Source organism: Phyllostomus hastatus, unplaced genomic scaffold (genome assembly GCF_019186645.2).
Source record: "Phyllostomus hastatus isolate PE091 unplaced genomic scaffold, TTU_PhHast_1.1 phas_scaffold_93, whole genome shotgun sequence".
In the NCBI taxonomy this organism is placed as follows: Eukaryota; Metazoa; Chordata; class Mammalia; order Chiroptera; family Phyllostomidae; genus Phyllostomus; species Phyllostomus hastatus.
In genome coordinates, this window is record NW_025334042.1 from 33,498,890 (window position 1) to 33,521,584 (window position 22,695).

Consider the following 22,695-nt stretch of genomic DNA (forward strand, 5'->3'; position numbering starts at 1 on the left):
ATACATTTGTACATTTTCAGTGGGAAGTTTAAGAGTGTTCCCTTGATTTGACATTATACAGGCAAGTATTTCTTATAATTTGGTTTTAAACATGAATGGCTATCTTACTTATGGCAATAGTTACTTATAGCCCAGAGGCTGAGAGAAACTTTGCAAAGGGTAAGTAAGAAAATTCAGCAGAATAACAAAACTGAAAGAGAAATTATTTTGGAACCAGTAAACTCCTTGGGTACAACGTTTCAAATTCTGTAGCCAGACCCGAAGACTGCATTTTTACTGGAAGCAGGAATTGGGCAAGGGGTGGGGGCATGACATTTATATTGTGCTTTTGAAACAATGTAGAGGTCCCAAACTTGGACTTCCGCAATCCACACGACCTCACTTTAGAGGTATCTACAAAGGGTTTCGGTCACTATTTCCTGGGGACCATTGAAGGTAATCAAATCTTTTACAATGATGTGAATATTTAATCCTTATTCAGTTTACTGAGTCCCTCTCTTTAGTTATAACCATATTGTTTATTCCCAACAACCCACTAAAATTTGCTTAATATTTTTAAGTTGGTAAAGAAAAAGGTAAGACCTCTTAAACAAAAGGGTAATTTTTGTGCAATGTCTGGTGTCCTAATGCAAAAGAGAGCTTGCAGCACTTATCAGAGAAATTTTAGAGTGCTGAGTGCAAGCAAACCAACGGATTGTGCAAGCTAGCTCTCAAACAAGAAAGACTTGGATGTAATTAAGAAAGGGTATAATCTAAATTGAGAACGATTAAACACAAATAAGTGCTTGCAAATTAAGAAAAAGACACTATGATACCCAATGCAAAAATTCAAAAAATTTACAAAATGTTAGGATTTGGCTAGTTCATTAACAGGTCCCACAAGATATAAAGGATTAACTTAGAAGTTTTTACTGCGTTCGTATAGGACCGATGCTACAGGACCATAAGGCAGGATGGTGTGGTAGTGTGGTTATCAAACTTTGGCATATAGCAGCGTTGCCTGGAAAGTTGTTTACAGAAACAAAAAACCAAACCCAGATGTCCTGACTGTGGAAATTCTGACTCCACAGTTCTGAGTTGGAGCTTGGACATCTATCCGTGCCTTGTGCAAGCTCTCTAGTCAGTCTGAATCACGTGGAAGGGGAGGACCACTGACGTCTTGGAAAAGATCAGTCAGGCGGATTGGAGTCAGGAATGTCAGGGTTTGAATCCCAGTTCTGTCATTTATTTGCTGTGTGACTGGGGCAAATTACTTACCTCGTGGGGCCTTGGGGCTTTGTTCGCACATTTGTCTAAAATGCTAATCAGTGGACTATCTCATATGATCTTAGAGAACTAACGATTCAGCAGATACTCTGCTATTGTTTTGTATTTAACAAAATTTTAGTTTATGTAAGTAAGCACCGATAATAAATGCTAGAGGTGAACACGATGTTCAGTGCATTGTCTTGTTAAAGCTTTGTTCCCACACCAAAGGACACGTTCATGGGGGGACATGTTTAGCTCTCTTCCGGAGAGTTGAGTACCTGGGTAGAAGCCGAGATACCCTAGGGGAGGCAATGCAATGCAGGGGGGGTGGGGAAAAAGGGGCTTTTCAGAGTTGAAAGAGACAAACTGAAATTCTACTTTGTCATGTCCTTGGATGGGTGCCAACTATATTGGATTTGTTTCTCATCTGTTGAGGGAGCCATAAGGGATGCCACAATTTTGTGAGGATTAAGTAGGATAATGAAAGTCAGATGCCTAGCATAGTGCCTGCCACTTAATAGGTTCCTAATAATAGAAAAACTCCCTCTCTGCTTCCACAACGATACTCCCTTTTCAAGAGTTGCTAATCTGGCAGCTATGTGTGTATGTGTATTTGTGTGTGTTGGGTCATCTCGAGGTTTGTGTTTGTACCATGTGATCCAGACACCTCTGAAAACTGGATGTATTCCAGTGTCACACTGACTGTGTGGCTTGGTGACTGAGTAAAATTAGTACAGGCGATTTAAAGCTTCAAAAAAAAAAAAAAAAAGACCTGATATGATTGGAAACAATTTTAAAAAGAAGGAATGAAGTTGGATATATGAAATCATGCCAATGATTGAATTAACTAGTGAATGGTATTTTAAAGGAAAAGAATAAATTGAGAAAATAAATCACTTCTGTTTCTGTGATCTTTAGTATATCCCCAGGACTAAATCAATTTCTTTAATTTGTTTTTATTTCTTGAAAGAAAGGGAATAGCCCATAGGGGAGAGGCTTAACATGCTTCAACTAATCTGTGCTGAGTAACTGTAAAAACTGAAAACTGGTTACATTCCTTTAAAAGTGTGTATTAGTTAGTCATGGGAAATTTAAACTGCTGGCAAGGTTGTATTCCCTTTAGTTGTCCCAAGTTTATAGAAGCCTCTTGTTTTTTGTGGGATAATTAGTTTCTTAGGAAAAATAAAAAATAGTAATGGAACAAAACTGGTTTTGAGATTCATAATACAAACTTCTGTTTCCAGTTGCCTTTGCCTTATACAGAGACTTAACAGAATCATTAACGACAAGCAGCTTTTACACAGGGAAGCCTAGACCCGACGTAAAAGTGGTTTCCCACCCCCTTATCAAAGAGCCTTTACAAGTTTGTTGGGAACCGCCCTGACTGGTATCAGAAACTGAGACCCCCGCCTAGGCTAAGGCTAAGGGAACGCCCTTGAAACGGTGAGCCGGCAAGGAGACAAAAGCTTATCTCCCTGGCAGTAATGCTGTTTCTGCTGCCGAACCCCAAAAAGCTTGGTCGGTTAGCCAAAGACGGGTAAGATTCCCCACGGGGGGGAACAACCCAAGCCAGGCACGATCACTTTGGGAGGCCCCCCAAAAAGAAGGACTTGGGGGGCTGCAGCAAAAGGGGGTGATGGACCCTCACTCCTCGGCTTTGACAAAGTCTGAGTTCTCAGCGTCCGGAAGAAAATCTCCTTATCTCTCGGTGGCCTTAGTTCCCGCGCTCCACCTAAGCCTGAAACAATGACGGGGAAGTACAGCTCGGTACTGGGAAGTGCGGATTTCCCGGGGGTGATCAGGCCTAAGAAAGAACATGTAAATTACTGTGAAACCTTCTTTGTTCAAGAATGCTCTCAGTTGAATGAGGAGGGTCTTAGGAGGAAGCTAGTTTGTTCCTCAGCCTTACAGCTCTTTGACCCCCAACTCAATAGACCGGCAGAGTTCTTTGTTTCCTATATTCCTTACTTCCCCTAATGAGTATTGTACGTTACCTGAGTTATTATGCAAAATGAGCCTAATAAAAGCAGGTATGGACGGTGGATCAGCGCGCTCCCCACTAGGGGGGGTGGCCATTCTGTCCCTACTTCCCCACAGAAACTGGTTTGTCTCTGTGCATGTGTGTTTTTTCTCGCGTATTGTCGAGCCATCCACAGTGTGCCGTGGTCACTGCTAGCCGGTGACCCACGCGCAACACAAGTTAACAAGCAACTCTGTGTAAAATGAAATAACACTTCAGTTGGGCGTTTCTTAATACTCAAAAAGATCAGATTGCTGGCCTTTGCAGATGTTACTTGGTTCAGAGTTAATTTTTTTAGTTCAGAGGTACTTTATTTTTAGTTCAAAGTTGATTTGCATAAATGCATTATTTTTCCTCTTAGGGATTAATTTATCCAATGCTTTCTAGAAACTACTGAACAGTGATAGTCTTGCAAAAGAATTCAATTAAATATTTCATTAAATTTTATTATCTTCTATTGTCTTAAACATAATCAGTCCTGTGGTTTGGGGCCCAGTGTGTGGCCCTGCGTGATTCATTATGGAAAGCTCTCCAGGGTATTTCAAAGTTGGTTTAACTCAGGGCCAACTGAGGGATTATTGAATAACTCACATTTTCCCAGAGAAGTTGACTTGAAATATCCAGTGCAACCTGCCAAACTCTGCCTTTGCTTATAAATCCACTTTCATGTAGGATAGGCCCTTCCTGGACCCTTGAATCTGGCCTTCTCTGATGACACATCCTAAACCCAGCATAATCTCCCTGCAACCCTCCCATGATCTGAGTACACAGCTTACTAGGAAATGCCCACCGTTTTTGCTGTTCCCTGAATGAGACATTTTTTTTAGATTCTGACATCACAATCACTCTTAATTAACTACCTCACTCCTAACATAATTTGAACTATCTGGGGTTTATTTTTCAGGTATGGATTTTGTTTTCTTGATGTTTTCTTAAAGAGTTATTCAGAGTCGATCACAGCCAGTTTAAGATCCTAAATAGATGTACGTGGAACATCACTGTGTATTTTTTGTGTGAAAAAAACAAAACAAAAAACACCACATCTTTAAGCACTAAGGAACCTCAAAATGCTCTCAATACTTCTTTGAACTTCACAACTGCAGGATTTACTGGCCACTACTTATCTGTGATAGTGGGGAGAACCTCCATGTGGAGTGAAGCCAAGCCACATTCAAGGTAGCGCAACAGATAAAATATCAATTTCTCTATCTGAGCCTGTTTCGGTTAAGATGGAAATCTGGTTTGTTCACATTACACAGGCCCATTTTTCATAAGTAAGAGAGGAAGCGGCTGGCTTGGGAGCCCTCGGCACTCCCCGTGCGCCCCCCCTCACGAGACCCGGCGTAGTGGCCTCAGAAACTTCTCAGGTTTGGTGAAAGAAGCAAAAACATATTTTTAAAACACAATGTTGAACACTTGGAATTATATTTCTAATAAAAATGAGTCAAACTATTTAATATTGATAAACAGCCTCAAAACTAAAAATGAACTGAACTTATGTCTAATGTCATCATTTGGGAAATTTTTGATTGTGTTCCCTGCCTTATTTATTTACTATTTTAAAAAGTGTTTTTCCCTCGCACTATAAAAGTGAAACATGTTCATAGTAATTGTATTTGGAAAACTTTGGAAAAAGATTATTTTTCTTATTTTTTCACTTTGAAAAGGGCGCTTTCTTTTTTCTCACCATAAAGTAAACATGTTCATTGTAATGGTAATATGAACATTTGGAAGTGCTGCCCTGACAGGTGTGGCTCAGTGGGTTGGGCATTTTGTGCAAACCGCAAAGGCTGCTGGTTGACATCCTGGTCAGGGCATGTGTCTGAGCTGAGGGTTCGGCCCATTTGGGGCGTGTAAGGAAGACAACCAGTCAATGTTTCTCTCTAACACTGATGTTTCTCTCCCTCTCTTTGTCCCTCCCTTCCCCCCTCTCTCAAATAATTAAATAAACTTAAAAAAATTGAAAGTGCCAAAAATAAAATCAATCTAAGATCCCATCAGCATTTAGGGCCATTAGTTGAGATTATACTGAATATAGTTTTGTCTGTTTTTTTTTGCATTGAATATAATATAAGCATTTCTCTTGTCACTTAATATTTAATAAAACATAAGTTTCAATGCCTGTGTAATATGTCATCACATATATGTATTATTGTTTATTTAATTATTCCTCTACAGTGGACCATTCAGATCAATTCCAGTTCTTTTTGCTACTATAAATAATACTACAACAATATATATTTGTATAGTATTTGTATGTGCGTCTGGTTGTTTTCTTACAGTAAGACCTTAATTAACTTTAAGAGGAAGTCCTGGAAAATCTGTCATTAATTCAGGCACCTTTCACTCCATTGATATAGTCCTTTAAGTTCTCTGAAAATACTTAAGAAACTTGGTCATCTGTGATGAAAAGGATCCTTCCTTCTGATTCTTGAGCCCCCATTTTATGTGACCAGCAGATTAAAAACACCCTTCTTCCCCAGGTTTCCCCCTCTTGGTTGTCTCCCTCCAAGAGCTTGAGAGCAGGACCTGGGAGGCGGTCGCTATCCATACTAAGAAGGAAAGGAATGAAGCAGATGTCCAAATTTTGATAGAACAGATGTTCTCTTGACCATATTTCCTGAAGACATAGTGGGAGTCAAAGGCAAACTGGTAACATTTTCATGTATTATGTTTTAAAGAAAAATATCCAAGCCTCACATTTCTGGTATTCTTAACCCACCGTCAAGAACACTGGATTACTTAAAGTGAATTGGAAATCCATACACTGGCTACCGAACTGCAGAGACAGGTCTACCAGGTAGGGAAAGCCCATTAGGGATAGGTAACTGAGGAAGTGTCTCAGATGAGATATCTGAGACTTTTTTCTAGATGTCTATTTGATGCCACATCAGGCGTGGAGTCTTATTCTTACAAACCGTTAGTTACGATGCAGACAGTATTGGGGTAGGAATCAGCAGGCTGGCCCTGGAGCTGGACTGTGGGGGCCTATAGTCCGACTGTTCCATTGATGAGCTGGGTGACCTTTGCTAAGTTAACACTTCGGATCTCAGCTTTGCTGTCTATAAAATGAGGATATTGATTGTTCTTCCTTTACAAGGTCATTTCAAAAATCAATGAGGTAAGGCATGAAAAACCCTTTGAATGAGTGTCTGCTGTGTACTAAGGAACTTAAGCTATGATTGTCCTCTGCTGAGCCAGCCCATGAGACAGAGGAGAAGCTTTCCTGATGCTCTTGATGTTTGTACCCACATGTCATCCTGGTGTCTGCAAATGAATGTGAACTTGAGGTCTACTGGGCATCTATGATGTGTGGTGCTCTCAGATACACATTAGATGTTAGTATTCCTACACACTGGAAAGAAGACCTTATCAAAAAATATCTTATTTAAATTTTCCTTTTTGCCAACTCTAAGTGACCCTTTATATCCCAAAAGGTATTTGCATTTTTTCATTTAATTTTAAGGCAGTCCTGGATGACTGTCTTCATTATTTCTATCTTAAATAATGCAAACTGGAGCTTAAGAGGTAAAATGATAACAAACTGATCAGCCAGAATTTGTGCCAACATGTGTTTGAGAACAAAGCCTACATATACTGCTTTCAAATTTATAAGTTAAACCATGAGAGGACATACATAATATTTTTTTGTAGGCATGAGGGTTTGATACTCAAATGCTCATTCACATGTATAATATTATTTTTTTATGTCTTTTCTGTAGAACAACTTATGGGATCATAGAAATATAAGGGGATAATAGAAATATTAAGTTACCATAGATAAAGTATATAACAAGAAATAAATATAAGGTGTATAACCTTGTGGAGTTTAAATAACTATAAATATTACTTCATGGCTACTTAGTAACCATAGTTGTTTGATATAATATAATATAATATTAAAATATCAAAAAATGTAGGGAAAACTACCTTAAATTTAGAAGAAAATTAAGGAAAAGTTCAGACAACCCTGTGAGAGGCAGGACAGGAAGAAGCTGGGAAAGTTCCTGGGCAAGTGGAGTGGGGAAACTGAGACAAGAGAATTAACCAGGGCCGAACAGTGGGAACTACTTACAGCCAGCTGGTGAATCACAAGAGCTTATCTCTCCTAACCAAGGGCTGGAGGGCAAACGGTTTATACCTCTCCTCCCTAACCAAAGAGTACACAGCTTAAATCACCCGGTCTGGAAAACAGATAATTAGAAACCCAATTAATGTCATTCATTTGTGCCAAACAAACCCAAGAAAAGAGAAAGTCAGGGGAACAAAAACCAAAAACATCATTAAAAGCCAGACAGACCCAAGATAAAAGTAAAACAGTATAGCAGACCAAAGATTAATCCCAAACCCTCCCCTAAGGTTCTCACCTGCAGAAGAAAGATAAAAAGCCTTCAGAACAAAGACACAGCACAAGATTACTGTAGAGCACGCCCATGCCCCTTCCTGGGCATGAACTTTTTACTTCCTCCTAAACTCTAAGGGTTCCCATGAAACTTGGAGACAGTGGAGCATCAGGCAGCAGCAGCTCCACCGGGGCTTACCCCCGATCTTGTCTCCAAGGCCGCCTTTTTCTCAGACTCCCCAGTGAGCTACCTCCACTCACTTCTTTCTTTTAATGTTTCTAGGGAGCCAAAGCAGAGCACTGCCTAGGCTGTCTCCTGTTACTTCTACCCTGAGCCCTTCCTTCGTCTCGTTGTTCCCAGCCTTAAAAAACACACTCTCAAAATCACCTGGACTTGTGTTGTGAAGTCTTTCCTACACAAAGTCAGGAACTCACACACCTGCCCTGGCTGGTGTGGCTCAGTGGATTGAACACTGGCCTGTGAACCAAAGGGTCACTGGTTGGATTCCCAGGCAGGGCACATGCTTGGGTTGTGGGCCAGGTCCCTGGTGAGGGGCGCGAAAGAGGCAACCACACATTGATGTTTCTTTCCCTCTCTCTCCCTCGTTTCCCCTCTGTCTAAAAAAAAAAAAAAAAGAACCAACACACCACAGGCCAGTCTGAGGCAGACCCGCTCCTGTTTGGTCCCTGTCCAGTAACAACAGGTTTCAAGCCTGGAGAGTATACTCGGGAGTTTTACTCGGTAATTCCCAGAACATAGGTTATCTGCTCGCTTGCCCTGAACAGAGCCCAAGCACTCTTCTCTCTCTTGTGTTCCCACACGGCAGAGTCCTGGGAGCAGTTGGCTGCTATCTTGTTTCGTCTCCTCTCCTCCATCTGCCCAGACATCCCAGCCCTCGCCCGCAGCGTGAGGTTGTAAGGCAGCACTGTCGCGAGTCGCCCCGCCTACAGCTCTTCCGTAAGCCATACCTTACTATTTAAGATCTGGACAACCCTCTGCTGCAGTGTCTGGCCAGCCTTGGGCCTCATAAGGATGTAAATGACTTTCAGGTCAGGGCTGGTGCGAAAGAGCTTCTCCATCAACACTTTGCCCAGGAAGCCTGTGGCCCCAGTAATGAGAATGGACTTGCCACTATAGAAGGCTGCAATCATGGACATGATTCTCCCCTTCGTCTTTTAAGGCTCCAGGAAGAGGTTCCTGAAAAGGAAGAGAAGGAACAAAAGATTACATTCTTAGAAGTTCTAAGATGCAGTCATTTAAAATATTTTCGGTGCTTGCAGAATTTTGAGTGTGGAAGAAGATTAGACAGAATGATAACATGGTTTATTAGCAAGACCGTACATTGAATCAATATTTATTCAGCTCACTGCACATGCCTGACTTTATGCCGGGAGCTGTGGGCAAGAAATGAGTAAACCATGGCTCCTGCCCTCAAGGAATTTCTCGTCGTCTAATGCGAGAACCTGACATTTTAAGAGATTGTTACACATCACATCGCAAGTGGTAAAACAAAAGGGACCCAGTGGAGGGTGCAGAGCAGGATCTGGAAATCTCAGGAAGGTGGCAACTGAGGTGAACCTGGAGCACAGAGAAGGGCTGTGGTGAGGGTGTTCTGAGCCAAATAAGAGAGAGAGCAAAGGTCCAAGGTGTGACACAGCGTGCTGTATGGTCGAAATAGAGAGAATTCAGGATTATAACAATGTAAATGATAAGGCTAGGAGTGGCCTTATAACTTGTTACAGTTATAGAAAGCTTTGAAAGCTGAGAACAGCTATCAAATCTTTTATGATGTAATTAGTATTTCAGTTGAAGTTTTACTTAGAGACATTACTGGAGCAAACAACTTTTGGTTTCACTTGGGCTAACTGGCCCTGGCCTACCCAGTCATTTCTGAATTACTGTGGTGTTCTTTTCCTTGAGCTGAACATGGGTCGAGTGCCATCCTTTCCTTCACATGCTGCTCGTAGGTGTGAAACAGTGCAATCGAGGAAGGGCAGAGAAGGCTGAACAAGCGAGGCCTCAGACTGCTTTTTGAGCCCTGAGATAGCACTGGGTGCGGTCCGGTGCTAAGTCCACGGGAGGCGCTGTTTCCAGGAGCAGGAGGCAGGCGGTGGTGGGAGGCCAGCGTCCGCACTTAGTTGCTGTGACTCCCGATGAAAAGTCACCCATCCTGTAGGAATGTTTTGTCTTTAAGGCCCAGGTTACGGACTGGTGATTGGAAGCATTGGCTGCGGGCTTTGAAGGAAGGCAATGCTGGCTTTGTGGGAGCAGACTTCCGTTCTGTTCTCTGACTTTTCCCGCTACGGCAAGTCCTCCGCCATCCGCTCGATTGGGGTTTACGTGGATCTTGCATAACACAACTTTGGGGACTGACCCTGACATTAGAGTTTGTAAAGAAGAAATAAACAGCAAGGCCAAGAGTCAACACGCTGCCTCTTCAACTCCAGTCAAGGTCACTCTGCCAGTAACTCTTAAGAACAATGACTTTTCACAGTTACAGTTTGTAGTCATGATGCATATACTTTGAGGAACTTGAGGCTACTATGTTCTTGGGAATGGTAGTAAACAGGTTGCGAGCAGCTTAGATTCTTCCTTTCTGTGCTGGAGCATTTTTTTTTTCTCCTTAAGAGTGCCAGTTTTCCCATGGTTGTTAATAAAACTAGTTTTTACTCTCCTTTGGATAGTAAAATGAGGCTGTTCTCATTTCTAGAAAACAGATGTTAAAATACTGAATCATAATAGTCATGCCAAGTTATATATATTTTTTGCAGCATATGGGAATACAGCATATGGGAACTTGAATTATTCTTTGAGTGGTTCTTCTGGAAAATGAAAAATTCAGATTTAAACTTTTAAGGGAGACAAGTTTATTCAAATTTTTTCAGAACTCTTTGCTTTTAGAAGATTCGCTCACGCATGAATTTATGCCATACCTGCTTCAGGGTGGCAGAGGAGGCCAGGGTTACAAAGGCAAGCACATCAGCAAACAAGACAGTGCTGACTGTTACGAATGCAAATAAAACAGGAATCAGCCACGGCAATCACACCCAGTCATCAGTGCCGTTCACTTCAGGAAATCCGGATTTCAGATCACATTTGCAGATTCATGGAGCTACTACTTAAACCCCTTTTACTGAGGGTTGATGTGAGCAATATCACTCTGAAGAATACATTTGGATCTGGTTGAAAAGATCAATTAATGACATTTTTTCATGTTACATCATGTTACTCATGTGATAAGCTCTCCAACCACTTTCCCAAGAATTTAGCACTTGGAAAAAATATTAAATATTCTTGCCCTGTCTGCCTTGCAGCTCGGAAAACTGGTGTCCTGAGTTTAGGAGGCAGCACAACGTCCGAGGTGAGGGCACCGGTTCTACGAGAGCTGCCTGAAATCAAAACCCGGTCTGTCACCTACGAGCTGTGGGGTGTCAGACAAATGATTAATCTCTCTGCTGCAGTGAAATGGGGGTAACAAAAGTATTCACTTAATAGTGCTGTGGTAAGAACTGTAGTGTGAATACATGGAAAACTCTTAAAAAATGTAAGTTACCTATAGTATCTACTCAGTAAGTACTAGCTGTTAATATAGTCACTAGTTCTACATTTTCCTCTTAATGGTTCTGGCCTTTCCTTTTGACTGTTACTTTAAATGTTCTGTCTTACACATTTTATATGTCCTCCTTTAGAAATAGGGGACAATTTGTAACTCAATCACCAAGCCAAGTAAACTGTTTTCACCAAATACAACTCTACTTCCTGACAAATCCTGCCAATTCCTTTCTATACGAAAATGTTTAGGCACATGATCCTCCACTATGATATTAGGCGTAAGTGAGCATGGTTGGGTCTGAAAACTATGGAAAGGAACTGAGTTTGGACAGGGTGACTTCCTAACCTCATTCCTTCTGAAAATGTTAAATGCTTATATGCTTTAGTGAATCGTATTTTCTAGAAATGTGCATATACTGTTAAGATATTTTGGTTCCAGACAGAGTTCTGCAACACGGGATAAAGAATTTTAGAAAGCAGGTAACATCGCCAGCGAGCTTATTTCTTGAGGGACAGGGAAAGACTTGATATGTCCCCAAAGAATGGAATTTGCCCGCTCTGTCCACAGTCCAAACACTCCCCAGGCACAACAAAAACCATGGCAGGGCACACTGCGTGCTCTGAGAGGAAACCACGACATCAACCGGTGTCTCTTGGACTCATCACCCAACCGTCAGGCCCAGGTGGCCACAACTCGACTCAAGGCAAGTGATTCTGAAAAATATCAAAGAGATTTCCCCATCCTCAGGTCAAAACTGCATCGGGGATGTTTCCTCTATTTCTTGCTTCTCCTCTCAAGACATGGCTTGGCTGCTAGCCCCAGAGACTCCTGTACAAAACTTGGCTCTTGAAACCCATTCCAGGACTTATAGCTGTGCAAGGTCCAGGAATTGTTAACTTCTAACATAATTCATTAAAATAATTATTTTAAAATTAAAATAATTTTAGAGTCATTAACATAAACATATTCTTCTAGAAGGAGTAATATGTTTAGAACTGCTGACCAGGTCATGGCTTGATTTTTGTGTCTTCTCAGATTACCAGTGCAGAGAGCAGGGAGACAGCTTCCTATTCTTCAAGCTCGTGGTAGGGTTTGTGAGAAGCCTAAGTCACTTTGCCAAACACCAGAATCACCCAGTATGTCTGATGTTTGAATGAGAAAATAAGGAACCTGTGAGAGTCACCCAGTGTATTTTTATTGAATGTCAATTACGTGCCAGGTTTTCTGTAGAGCAGGGGTGTCAAACTCATTTTCACCGGGGGGCCACATCAGCCTCGAGGTTGCCTTCAAAGGGCCGAAGGTAATTTTAGGACTGTGTAAATGTAACTACTCCTTAACTAGGGGCAAGGAGCTCAGTGGAGGGCTGGGTTTGGCCTGAGGGCGTTGTGCTTGCCTCCCACACTCTAGACTCTGGGACTGGGAGAGAACAGGCAGCTTAGAGTCTTCCTTTCAGCTCTGGAACACATTTTTTTTCCCTAAGAGCACCAGTTTCCACATGGCCATTAATGAAAACAGTACTTTTTTACTCTCGTTTGGATAGTAAAATTTCAGAACAGATGTTAAAATACTGAATCATAATAGTTATGCCAAGTTATATATTTTTTGCAAGTTATAGCATATGGGAACTTGAATTATTCTCTGGGTGGTTCTTCTGGAAAATGAAAAATTAACTTTCAAACATTTAAGGGAGACAAGTTTATTCAAATTTCTTGGTAGTCCTTTAGAGAGAAACATTTTTTTTAAAAAGAAATGAGGTGCTCTGCCTCTGAGAAATCTAACTCTTGACCAAGATTCATTGGTCTTGGCACTCTAACCTTTTGGGACAGATACGTTTTTGCTGTGGGGCTGCTCAGTGCCACGGAGGGTGTTCAGCAGCACCCCGGCCTCCACTCACGGGATGGTGATAGCATCCCTCCTTTGTCCGGGCAGGTGGAACAGTCAAAAATGTCTCTAGACTTTGCTAAATGTGCTCTGGAGGAAAACGGTCCCTCTCTGTTCCCCCTGCCCCAAGAACCATTATTCTAGGACCTTCTTTTATGAATCTAAACCTATTATAGGCACATTTAAGAATGGATGGCAATCAGACCGGCATGAGATCAGCTGAGAAAAAAGTCATTTAGTAATGGTTGCTGTATATTAATAACTCTATGGATAATCAAGTTAACCTCCTCTATAAGTAATTCTGTTGCCTTTTTTTGAAGATATCAAATATGCTGTGTGTTAAGTGGTATCTCGTGTAAACAAATGAAAGTTTGGTTGGCAATGAGCCCAGGAAGACGGGCTAAGTCATTGAAAAAAATCAATACTGCTTTTAAAAAATCCAGTAAATAGGAGTTGTTCATCTTCATCAAAATTAAACACTGTAATTCTTTCAATAAGTATGCTGAATTAAGGAAATACACTTACAAAAATAACGTTTAATTTAAAAGATAAGAACGCAAACTTGCACAACATCATCATGCCGGTTACAAACCCCTGGGGAAAGGACCGGAGGGCAGTGAGATAAATGAGAGTGGCTGCAGAACAGTGTGAGGGGATTAAAGGTAAATTCTGTTTCGTGGCAGTAATTTCTTTTCATGAGTTTAAAAGGTAATTTAATGAAAACACACCCAAAAAAGAAGTTCTTAGAAAGTAATAGCAGCTGGTGCTGTGGGCACTAGAAATATAAAAAAATTTGCTAAGTTTCCTTAGTTTAAGGTGTAGTTAAGTTATTTGAAGATGTGTAGCTCAGCTGATGTTACACACTGTTTTGGACTAAATTGTGTCCCCTACAAATTCATACGTTGAAGCCCTAGACCCTAACGTGAAGGCATTCAGAGATAAGGCCTTTGGGAAGTGATTGGGGTTACATGAGGTCAGAAGGGTGAGGCCCGAATGTGATAGGACCAGTGTCCAAAAATAATAGTAAGAAGAAACACCAGGGAACAGTCTCTCCTTAGGCAAACACCAAGGGAAGGCTGTCTTAGGAGACAGCTTTCACCGGAAACTAAACTTCTGGGGACCTTGATCATGGACCTCCAGCCTCCAGGACTGTGAGAAATAAAAGGCGGACGTTTAAGCCCCAGTCTGTGGTGTTTTGTTGTGACAGCTTGAACAGACTAACACAGGCACAAACACACTAGAACAGAGACACGCACATTTTGGGAAAGAGAGTAAAATAATTCTTGACAATAATCTGCATTGACATCTCTAACTGTGGTGTAAACCTTTATAATGAAGCAAATGTATCTGTTTCATTTTCCCATCTTTGTGTCATAGAGGTACAATGTTGGTCCTTGGTTTTCACAGGCTTGTGAAATTATGGACAGGTCTTTTATGATAAACTACATTAATCCAGGCCTGAAACCCCTATATACATGTCACATATCTGTGTGTGAAGGACTCAGTGAAATAAAAGTTTTTCTGAGAGAACTCTGAAGTTCTTGATGGGGGCATATTAACACCCAGAGGTATTGTGGGCAGCCCTGGGCACAGGCCTCACTAATTGGATTAGCAATGCTCTGCCGACAAGAAAAACCAATTTGGAAAGAGTCCCAGCTGGGGAGAGATAGTTCAGGCTGGCTTTAAGAACACAAAATTTAGCAATTTCCTCAACACATTCTTCTAACTTTGCTTCAGCTTGGCTTATTATTAAGGCTTAAAAAGAAATTGTCCTGATTTAATAGAAATGAAAAAGGAAAAAGATATGACCTAAATTCATCATTTTATAATAATTAATTAAATAGGTATATTGTGTGTCTACAGTGTGTTAATACCATATTAGGTGTGGATAATTAATATGTAAACATTCTTGCTAACCAGTGAAGCATTTGCAAATGCATGGTATTATTACAATTGTTCATAGGTAAGTCAAACATCAGTCAGCATGGAGAGAATCTAAAATATCAAGAAGGTCAAAATCAATTGTGAGTCATGATGCTCCCTATTTTCTCTCTGGGATTATAGATTGGTCTGGTTCACATAAATGCATGGTTGGTCAACACAATGACAAAAGCAACCCTCTGCTTAGAGTTAAAGACTTTTTACTTTGGAGCTGACATGACACAGCTCCCTGAGGTGGGGGGTCGGGGGAGAGAGAGTGAGAGAATTGGCTTATGAGGTTGTGGAGGCTTGGTAAACCCCAAATCTCCAGAATGTGTCTCTTCTGGTACGAACACAACACTGACCCTTCCCTGATGGAAGTGGTCCACTGCGATCGGTCTGCCACTGAGCAGCTGGCTGGTCGCCCTGAGGAACGGTGCCAGGTCAGAGACTCAGTGTTGATCTCTGCTTCTGGCAGACTGGGCACTCAGCAGTGGTTGCAGCAAACTTGGCCTTGGCGAGCAGAAGTTCGTGCTCCTGAGCCCGGGCATAATGTCTATCGGGCCACGATGGGGTGGGGTGGGGGGCAGAGGCTGGCTGCTGTTTACAGAATAGGTCATCCTTCTACTTGATTACTAAACTCTTCCTTTGTTGAGCATTTATATGGGACACAAGTATCTTCATGTTTCTGTCCCTTTCACACACATCTTTCCCAGGCTTCCTTATCATCAATTTTCCAATATTGTTATTTTCTTCCAAGTCCCTGACCACTCAGCCAAACCATTGGCCACAGGCCATGAATCAATACATAACTCACATCTGAGCAGGTGCACTGCTTGAAATTATGTTCACTGGGACGATTTTCCTTTCCAACTGTCCTTCACTAATGTTCCAGAAAGGGGTCATAGTACTGCAGGTATCCACCTTGGGCAGGGCTTTGCTTTGAAGTGCTAAATGCTATGACCCACCAATAGAGGCCCACTGAAGGCCCCAAACAGCACTCTTATCTGCCACCAACATTTCAAGTACCGTGACATTGAGCTAGATCATATGACCCAAGTGACAGAGTAGCTTGCATAACATCTTGGACCTACTGCAGTCTTCTCCTGTTCCGGGTCCCATTCAAAACAAGCAGCTGTTTGGGTGAGTCACTGAGTAGGCTAGAGCAACACATCCAAGTGAAGAGTAAGTTGGCTCCAAATTCAAAGAGGTGCACTAGGGATTGTGCCTTGATTGATTGTTGTAGGAAAGACCAGCTACAAATGCAGTGACTTAGCCTTTGCCTTAGAGAAAACATCTTGACATGCCCTGGACCCATAAAATTTCACTGAGATTAAAGATTCCTGAATTTTTGTTGGATTTATTTATCACTCTCTGATACACAAATGTCTTACCAATAAGTCTAGAGTGGTTGCTATTCTTGACCAGCATAATACCACCATCCTTGTAATGGAGCCCCAGGAAGGAGGTATTCCTTTCGGTTTACTATTTTACTAGATGGAGGCAGTGCTCGTGGTTTCCACGTGGCCCTTTCCACCACGACAGCCCTCACCGTCGAGGTCAGGGAACTGGTGCAAAGACTCTGCCAGCTGCTGAGTGTATCTACTCCAATCATGCTTTCCAGAATTGGAAAAATAACCACATGGTGAGTTTGAAGACTCACTGGGCCCACCTCTAGAAGGACCTGAGATAAGGTTATCAGACCTTCAGCTCCTATTTTGAAGGGTGGAGCACAGCGACATTTTGGGCTTCCTGGAATCCAGGTCAGTTCAGAGCCAGGGTTCAGTCATTCACCAAAGCCTCATTAGTTCCTCCCCCTATTGCCCAGTTAGCCTAGTAAAAGCCCCGGGGATGGCTGGGAGAAAGATTCAGAGTATGAGTTTTTAGGAAGGTACTGGGGACTGCTCTCAAGGGGACCTAGCCTCTCCTGCATTCAGGGTCTGTAAACTGGGTCTGTAAACTGGCTCAACTGAGGATTGGCTAGGAGGTCATGAATGTTTGGAGGAGGTCATGAATGTGTGATTCAAGTCAGACTTCTCTTTAGTCGACTTGGAACTCTTCTGCTTATGCAAATCAAGAAATAATTTATTAGGCTTCCCATCTATTCACTCACAGGAACACCAGGATCTAGCAGTCAAGGCCACAGTACTCTACAGCTCAGAATATTCTGATGGCTGCCTTGACTTTTCTGTCTCTTAGGGTAACCACAACCACCTTGACTTAGGCAATTGAAGGTCACCAACTGGCCCTCGCCGTCCTAGGATCGTCATAACATTTACATTTGCCAATTCAACAATAGCAGTTTCCACTCTAAGTTCTGGGCTGCAGAGGAGAGAGATGGCGGAGCTCTTCAAGGAAACTGGGAGCTCCCCTCCCACGTTTATTTCTGTGGTCCAGCGAAGCTGACACATAAAACTAATGATCACAGTGATTAAATTTTCTCCTAACACAAACGCTAGATGCACGGCTTCTCTCACGCTTTTTTTTAAGGAACAGAATCCTTGCTTGATTGCTTGGTAGCTGAACATGAAATGTTTATTGATGGGAAGGAAGTTTCATTTATTTATTTGATTTGGAGTATTTCTTATGTTTGTTTTTCAACCAAAGTATTAAGTAGTAAAATAATTTCACCTTATCTAAATTCTTCTATCTCTGGACTGCTTAAGTAAGAAAAAACTGTATGTGATACAATGTAGGCACAGTGAGAAGAACACTGGTCTGAGAATTATTAAATCTAGATGTGAAATTTGCTCCGCTGTCCACATAACTCTGCATCTCAAATCTTAGCTCTTAGACTCAATTTTTTCTTTCCATTAAATGATTAAAACCATCACAGATGGATGTTAAACGATTAAAGCCATCACAGATGGTTTTAATGTACAGGAGAGATTATTACTCCAAGTATCACCTGCAAGAACGAAATGATGTCTCTCTTGTTCTGGATGTTACATATTATACTATTAACACTGCTTTGAGCCAAAATCCAAGTACTTTGTGCTTACTTCTTAGTAAATATTGAAGACGCACCATGTCAGCCTAATTAGGTAATAAAACACTTGACATGGATGGTGCATTTTATTCTGTATTCTTCCTCACAGGTGAACTACCACAGTACAATATAATCAAAATAATCACAATAATAATCACAATGCAATGAAAAGAGGCTCAACAAGTTTTGTTGAATCAATGAATGAATGCTTCGGGACTGAAGGACTGATCATTTACCCACTGAATAAAAAAAAAAAACGGGCTGGTTCACAAACCCTAGTGGGCATAGGAGTCATTTGGAAAGCTTATTAAAATAGCTCTTTACTGTATCCCATTCTCTGAAGTTTTTTTTTAATTTTAGGATTTTATTTTATTTATTTTTAAAATATATTTTATTGATTATGCTATTACAGTTGTCCCATTTCCCCCCTTCATTCCCCTCCACCCTGCACACCCTCTCCCACCCACATTCCCCCCTTTAGTTCATGCCCATGTGTCGTAAGTTCTTTAGCTTCTACATTTCCCATACTATTCTTGTCCTCCTCCAATTTTCTACCTACCGTCTATGCTACTTATTCTCTGTACCTTTTCCCCCTCTCTCCTCCCACTCCCCTGTTGATAACCCTCCATGTGATCTCCATTCCTGTGGTTCTGTTCCTGTTCTAGTTGTTTGCTTAGTTTCTTTTTGTTTTAGGTGTGGTAGTTAATAATTGTGAGTTTGCTGTCATGTTACTGTACATGTTTTTTATCTTCTTTTTCTTAGATAAGTGAAGTTCTGATTTAGAAAGTCGGAGGTAGGGCCAGGGCAGAGACATTTTAGTGAGCACCCCAGGTGATTCACATCCAAGTGGTGAGAGAAATGCTGGCGTGGGCAAGTTTACTGAGCATGTTCTGATGCCAGATCATACTTGGTACCTTAGCTTATATCTTTGATGTAAACCCGTGCTGTCCCTAAGATCTGTAAAACAATAAAGCAGCCTTTTTCACTTGATAGTTCTCATTTATAGTAATAGTAGAATGTGGATAACACAGTTGTGAAGTAGCAGAGAATGGCTTCGATCCACCTGGAGCCCGAGTCTACGCTTCAGCGACCTCCGGCTCGCACTGAGGTCATTTTGATCATGAGACTTTCTGCGTATTCACTACAAGCATCAGAGCTCACGGGTGTCACCCACAAGAATACACGTATTGGGAAAAGTCGAATGGAGGCACATCTTTTCAAATAAATAACTAAAGCTTTTAATAGTTATTTTATTTTCTGTGTTCCCGCTTCCCAAACTAAAAGTTAAAATAAATGGCTATTTAAAGGATTTTAAAAAATGTAATGCAAATTTATGCACAGATAGTAGAATAATTTACCAATGATTAATAAATATATTGTATTACCCTGACATGATGGGGTTATATATCAAAGTGCCCTAATTTTTTTTGGAAGTCATTTTCTTTGCCACTCACAGAGGTTAAAAGACTTACTCAGACTCATTCAAGTGGAGCTTAGAAATGAAGTCGATGATTTCTGTTTCCCAGTCCATACAACTGTATCTCAATCTTTCATTTGACCAAAGAAATTACGTGGAAAAAATTAGTTGGAATGTGTAAAGATCTTTTACAACAAGACCTGGGTGAAAGGAGGTTGACTTAACATCTTCAACTCAGTCTGCCAAAAAGATGGTAGATTCATAGAAAAACACTGAAAAATTGCTACAAAATCATAATGCAAAGTATTGCTTGCATTATAATGTTTATATCCAAAAACACATAATTCTTTTGTAGATAAGTGGGTTACCAGAATTTGTTAGTATCAATAATTAGACACAATATTTATAAGCTATATGCTAACACAGCAAATAGAAGGCAAGGTGACATACTTTCTTCATAAGAGTTACTTAATCTGGGTTGAAAAACTCATTCATTCATCCATTCAACTGCTGATTAAGTATATACTGTGTTCCTGGCATTGTGCTAGAAGCTGGGAATCATGTGAGTTCTTATTACAGAACCTTTAACGACTGTAAGTGGCTTTAAACTCTGGTATCCTCTGAATACCTCCTAAACTCAGCATGAATTTAGAGAACTATTAGGACCCTGGAGTTTTTTTGGACTTGTACGGTTCCTAGAAGTGCAATTAACGGGATGGGAAATTTTAGGCTCTCCTAAGGAATCGCAGGTGTTTTCTTACAACTGATACACCATTCATTTCAGCTCTGACATAATTCTACAGAAAAGGACCTAGTTAATACCAACATAATCTGGCTTTCCCACATCCCCCCAGTTGTGATCCAAACCTCGGCCCTGACATCAAGAAAAATTTACCAGATAGGAGTGGTTTCAAACACTTGCAAAGACTGTACTTTTACTTATTGAGCACCTGCTACAGGATAGCACTGTGATGAATGCTTTTCACTGGTGCAACTCAGAGACTGAATATACTAATGGAAAATGGCCAGACCTTATAGAAAAAATTGAGCTTTGACCCAGAACCTGCAGCAACCTGCTCAGGAACCCCATCTCTTATCTATAGTAAACAATCCAGGAAGCAAGCCAGCTAAAAGTCAGGTTTGCAGGAAGCCAAGTTGCTGCTTCTTGTGATAATACAGGAAACTAAGCAATAACTGCTCTAACAGTTGGCCCCACACAGCCAGGACATGATTAACAGCTGATAGCTCCCCTCATATTTGTCCCTGTTTTCACCCTAGCACCAGAGAATGCCACATACGTACCATTAACCAACAACACAGGATGCCCCACTTCTAGTTTCTATGACTACAGCTTCCCCGTGCCAATGATGTCCAATCAGGGCAGACCCAAAGGCTTCCCCTTCTCCACTAGGAAGCTTTCCAGCTCCTTTGCCTGCCTGTGGGGTCTGTGCCAAGACGCAAGTGAGGGTGGCTGCCTCCCTTGGTGCAGTGAGCTCAGAATAAATAGGCTTTATTTGTTCTCATGTGGTTGGTCTTCATTTACTTCCACACACCTATTATACTCATTTTACAGAGAAAGGAATTTATAGAGACTAAGTTTTGAATGGGGCCACACAAATGGTGGAGCAAGGTTTTCCACTTGATCTCACTAATTCCAAAGTTATTTCATGAACTGTTATCCATACATGAAAAGATAAAAGAGGCTTTTCCTCAGCTAAAGGTAATTTTACTGTTGGGTACTTTTCCCTTTCCTTAAAAAGAAATGACTCCAAGGGTAATGCTATTAGTCTGTGTGCCTGCTGGAGCAGCTGGAAAGTTTAACACATTTGCACTACTAAGAATTTAAGGAGATTCCAAGGAGATTAGCACTATATGGTAATCCTGATTCCATGCTTCTTTACTGTGAATTGAATATATGAACAGGTCTAGAACCCAGCAGGTGGTGAGACTTTAGGTGCTCATGGAGAGATAGTTCTCTGGCTGTATTGTCACAGATTCATGGGATCATAGTGCTGCCCACTTCCGCGGCATTCCAATGACTGAATTAGGGCCTTTGACTTACTGAAGGTGGGCCTCTGTGTAGCTTTAAAGGGTTTAAAAATAACACGCTAACTCCAGAATGCAGAATGTTAGCATGTGTATGTGTAGTCACTAATTTAATATAGTCACTAATATAGTCACCAGCGAAATGGTGTTCAGAGGTCACAAAGGGGAGCTGATTTAAAGAAAAGAAGCAACTTTTTTAAGTTACTGTATTTTATTGGTCCTTTTGAGTGACCCAGTTCTAAATGGAGTGAAAATGTCAACAAGAAAGGCCTTGTATACGCATTCCTCTCCAGCCCACAGAAACCCTGACTTTTTTGGTCAAAACTTACATGAATCCTTTTCTGTAACATGAAATGTTGTACATTGAAATGGATGCACAAAAATATCCCGAGGCAAGATCCACGCCTGGCATTCAGACTCAGTTCTCCAGAACCCTCACACATGACATCTGTGCTGTCACTGTGTATACTGACTGAGTGATTTCTCCCCAGACTCTAGGGAGGCGGGGGGTGCTCCTCACTACTCAGACACACACCCTAGGGTTCTGGGCTATACCCATCAGCGACTGTCCCAGGAATCAACCACCTCCTGGAGCCACTGAGGTGCCTCCTTAAGAATGAAAGGCAGGAGAGACAGCAAGCAACACAAGTCGCTGCTGGAATAAGAGACAAGAAAAAGGGAATGGTTTGCTTTCATTTCAAATGTTGACACAGGAAGGAAAGGAAGATTTTACATTTCATACCTTTTTTTTAACAGTAGCTCAAAATAAAACATCAAAAGAAACATTAGGAATATCGTGAGGTTGCAGTGAAGTCTGCAAAAACACTACAGTAGCGAAAATAAAAATATTAATAAATAAATTTAGCTAAAGAGACAAGAGGAGGGAGAGAATATTTTTTTCTTGATGAGAAGGAAAGGAAACTGAGTAGTATATGCATGCAAAAACAGAAACCACAATTTGCAGAATATCTAGGCAAGATAAATCTAAAATTTCCAGAAATTCCACCTTCATTTTCTTGAGAGAGTATTTTTAGATTTCTTTCAAATTTAAAGTAACAGTAATACAGAGTTAGAGGAAGAAAAAAGAAAGGGAAGTACATTTTAACATGTTTACATACATAGATAAATATCCATACATTATATCACAATCCACACATACACACTCACTTTATGTAATCTAGACATAGCTTAATTTTTCTTTACTAGAAATTCATAATGAAATTTTCAAAACTAGCCTTTAAATAGAGAATACAATTCCTAGCACTTTAAAAAATGTGT

At 41.0% G+C, this 22,695-nt stretch overlaps 1 protein-coding gene across 1 annotated transcript in view; it reads right to left on the reverse strand.

The window, feature by feature from the left end:
- FAR2 (fatty acyl-CoA reductase 2) overlaps positions 1-22,695 on the reverse strand; it is a 120,035-nt gene that overhangs the window by 36,219 nt on the left and 61,121 nt on the right. Inside the window, exon 2 of the mRNA XM_045829190.1 lies at positions 8,580-8,808. Coding sequence (XP_045685146.1) covers positions 8,580-8,768 — 189 coding nt within the window. The 5' untranslated portion in view covers positions 8,769-8,808. The remainder of the gene's footprint in view (positions 1-8,579; positions 8,809-22,695) is intronic.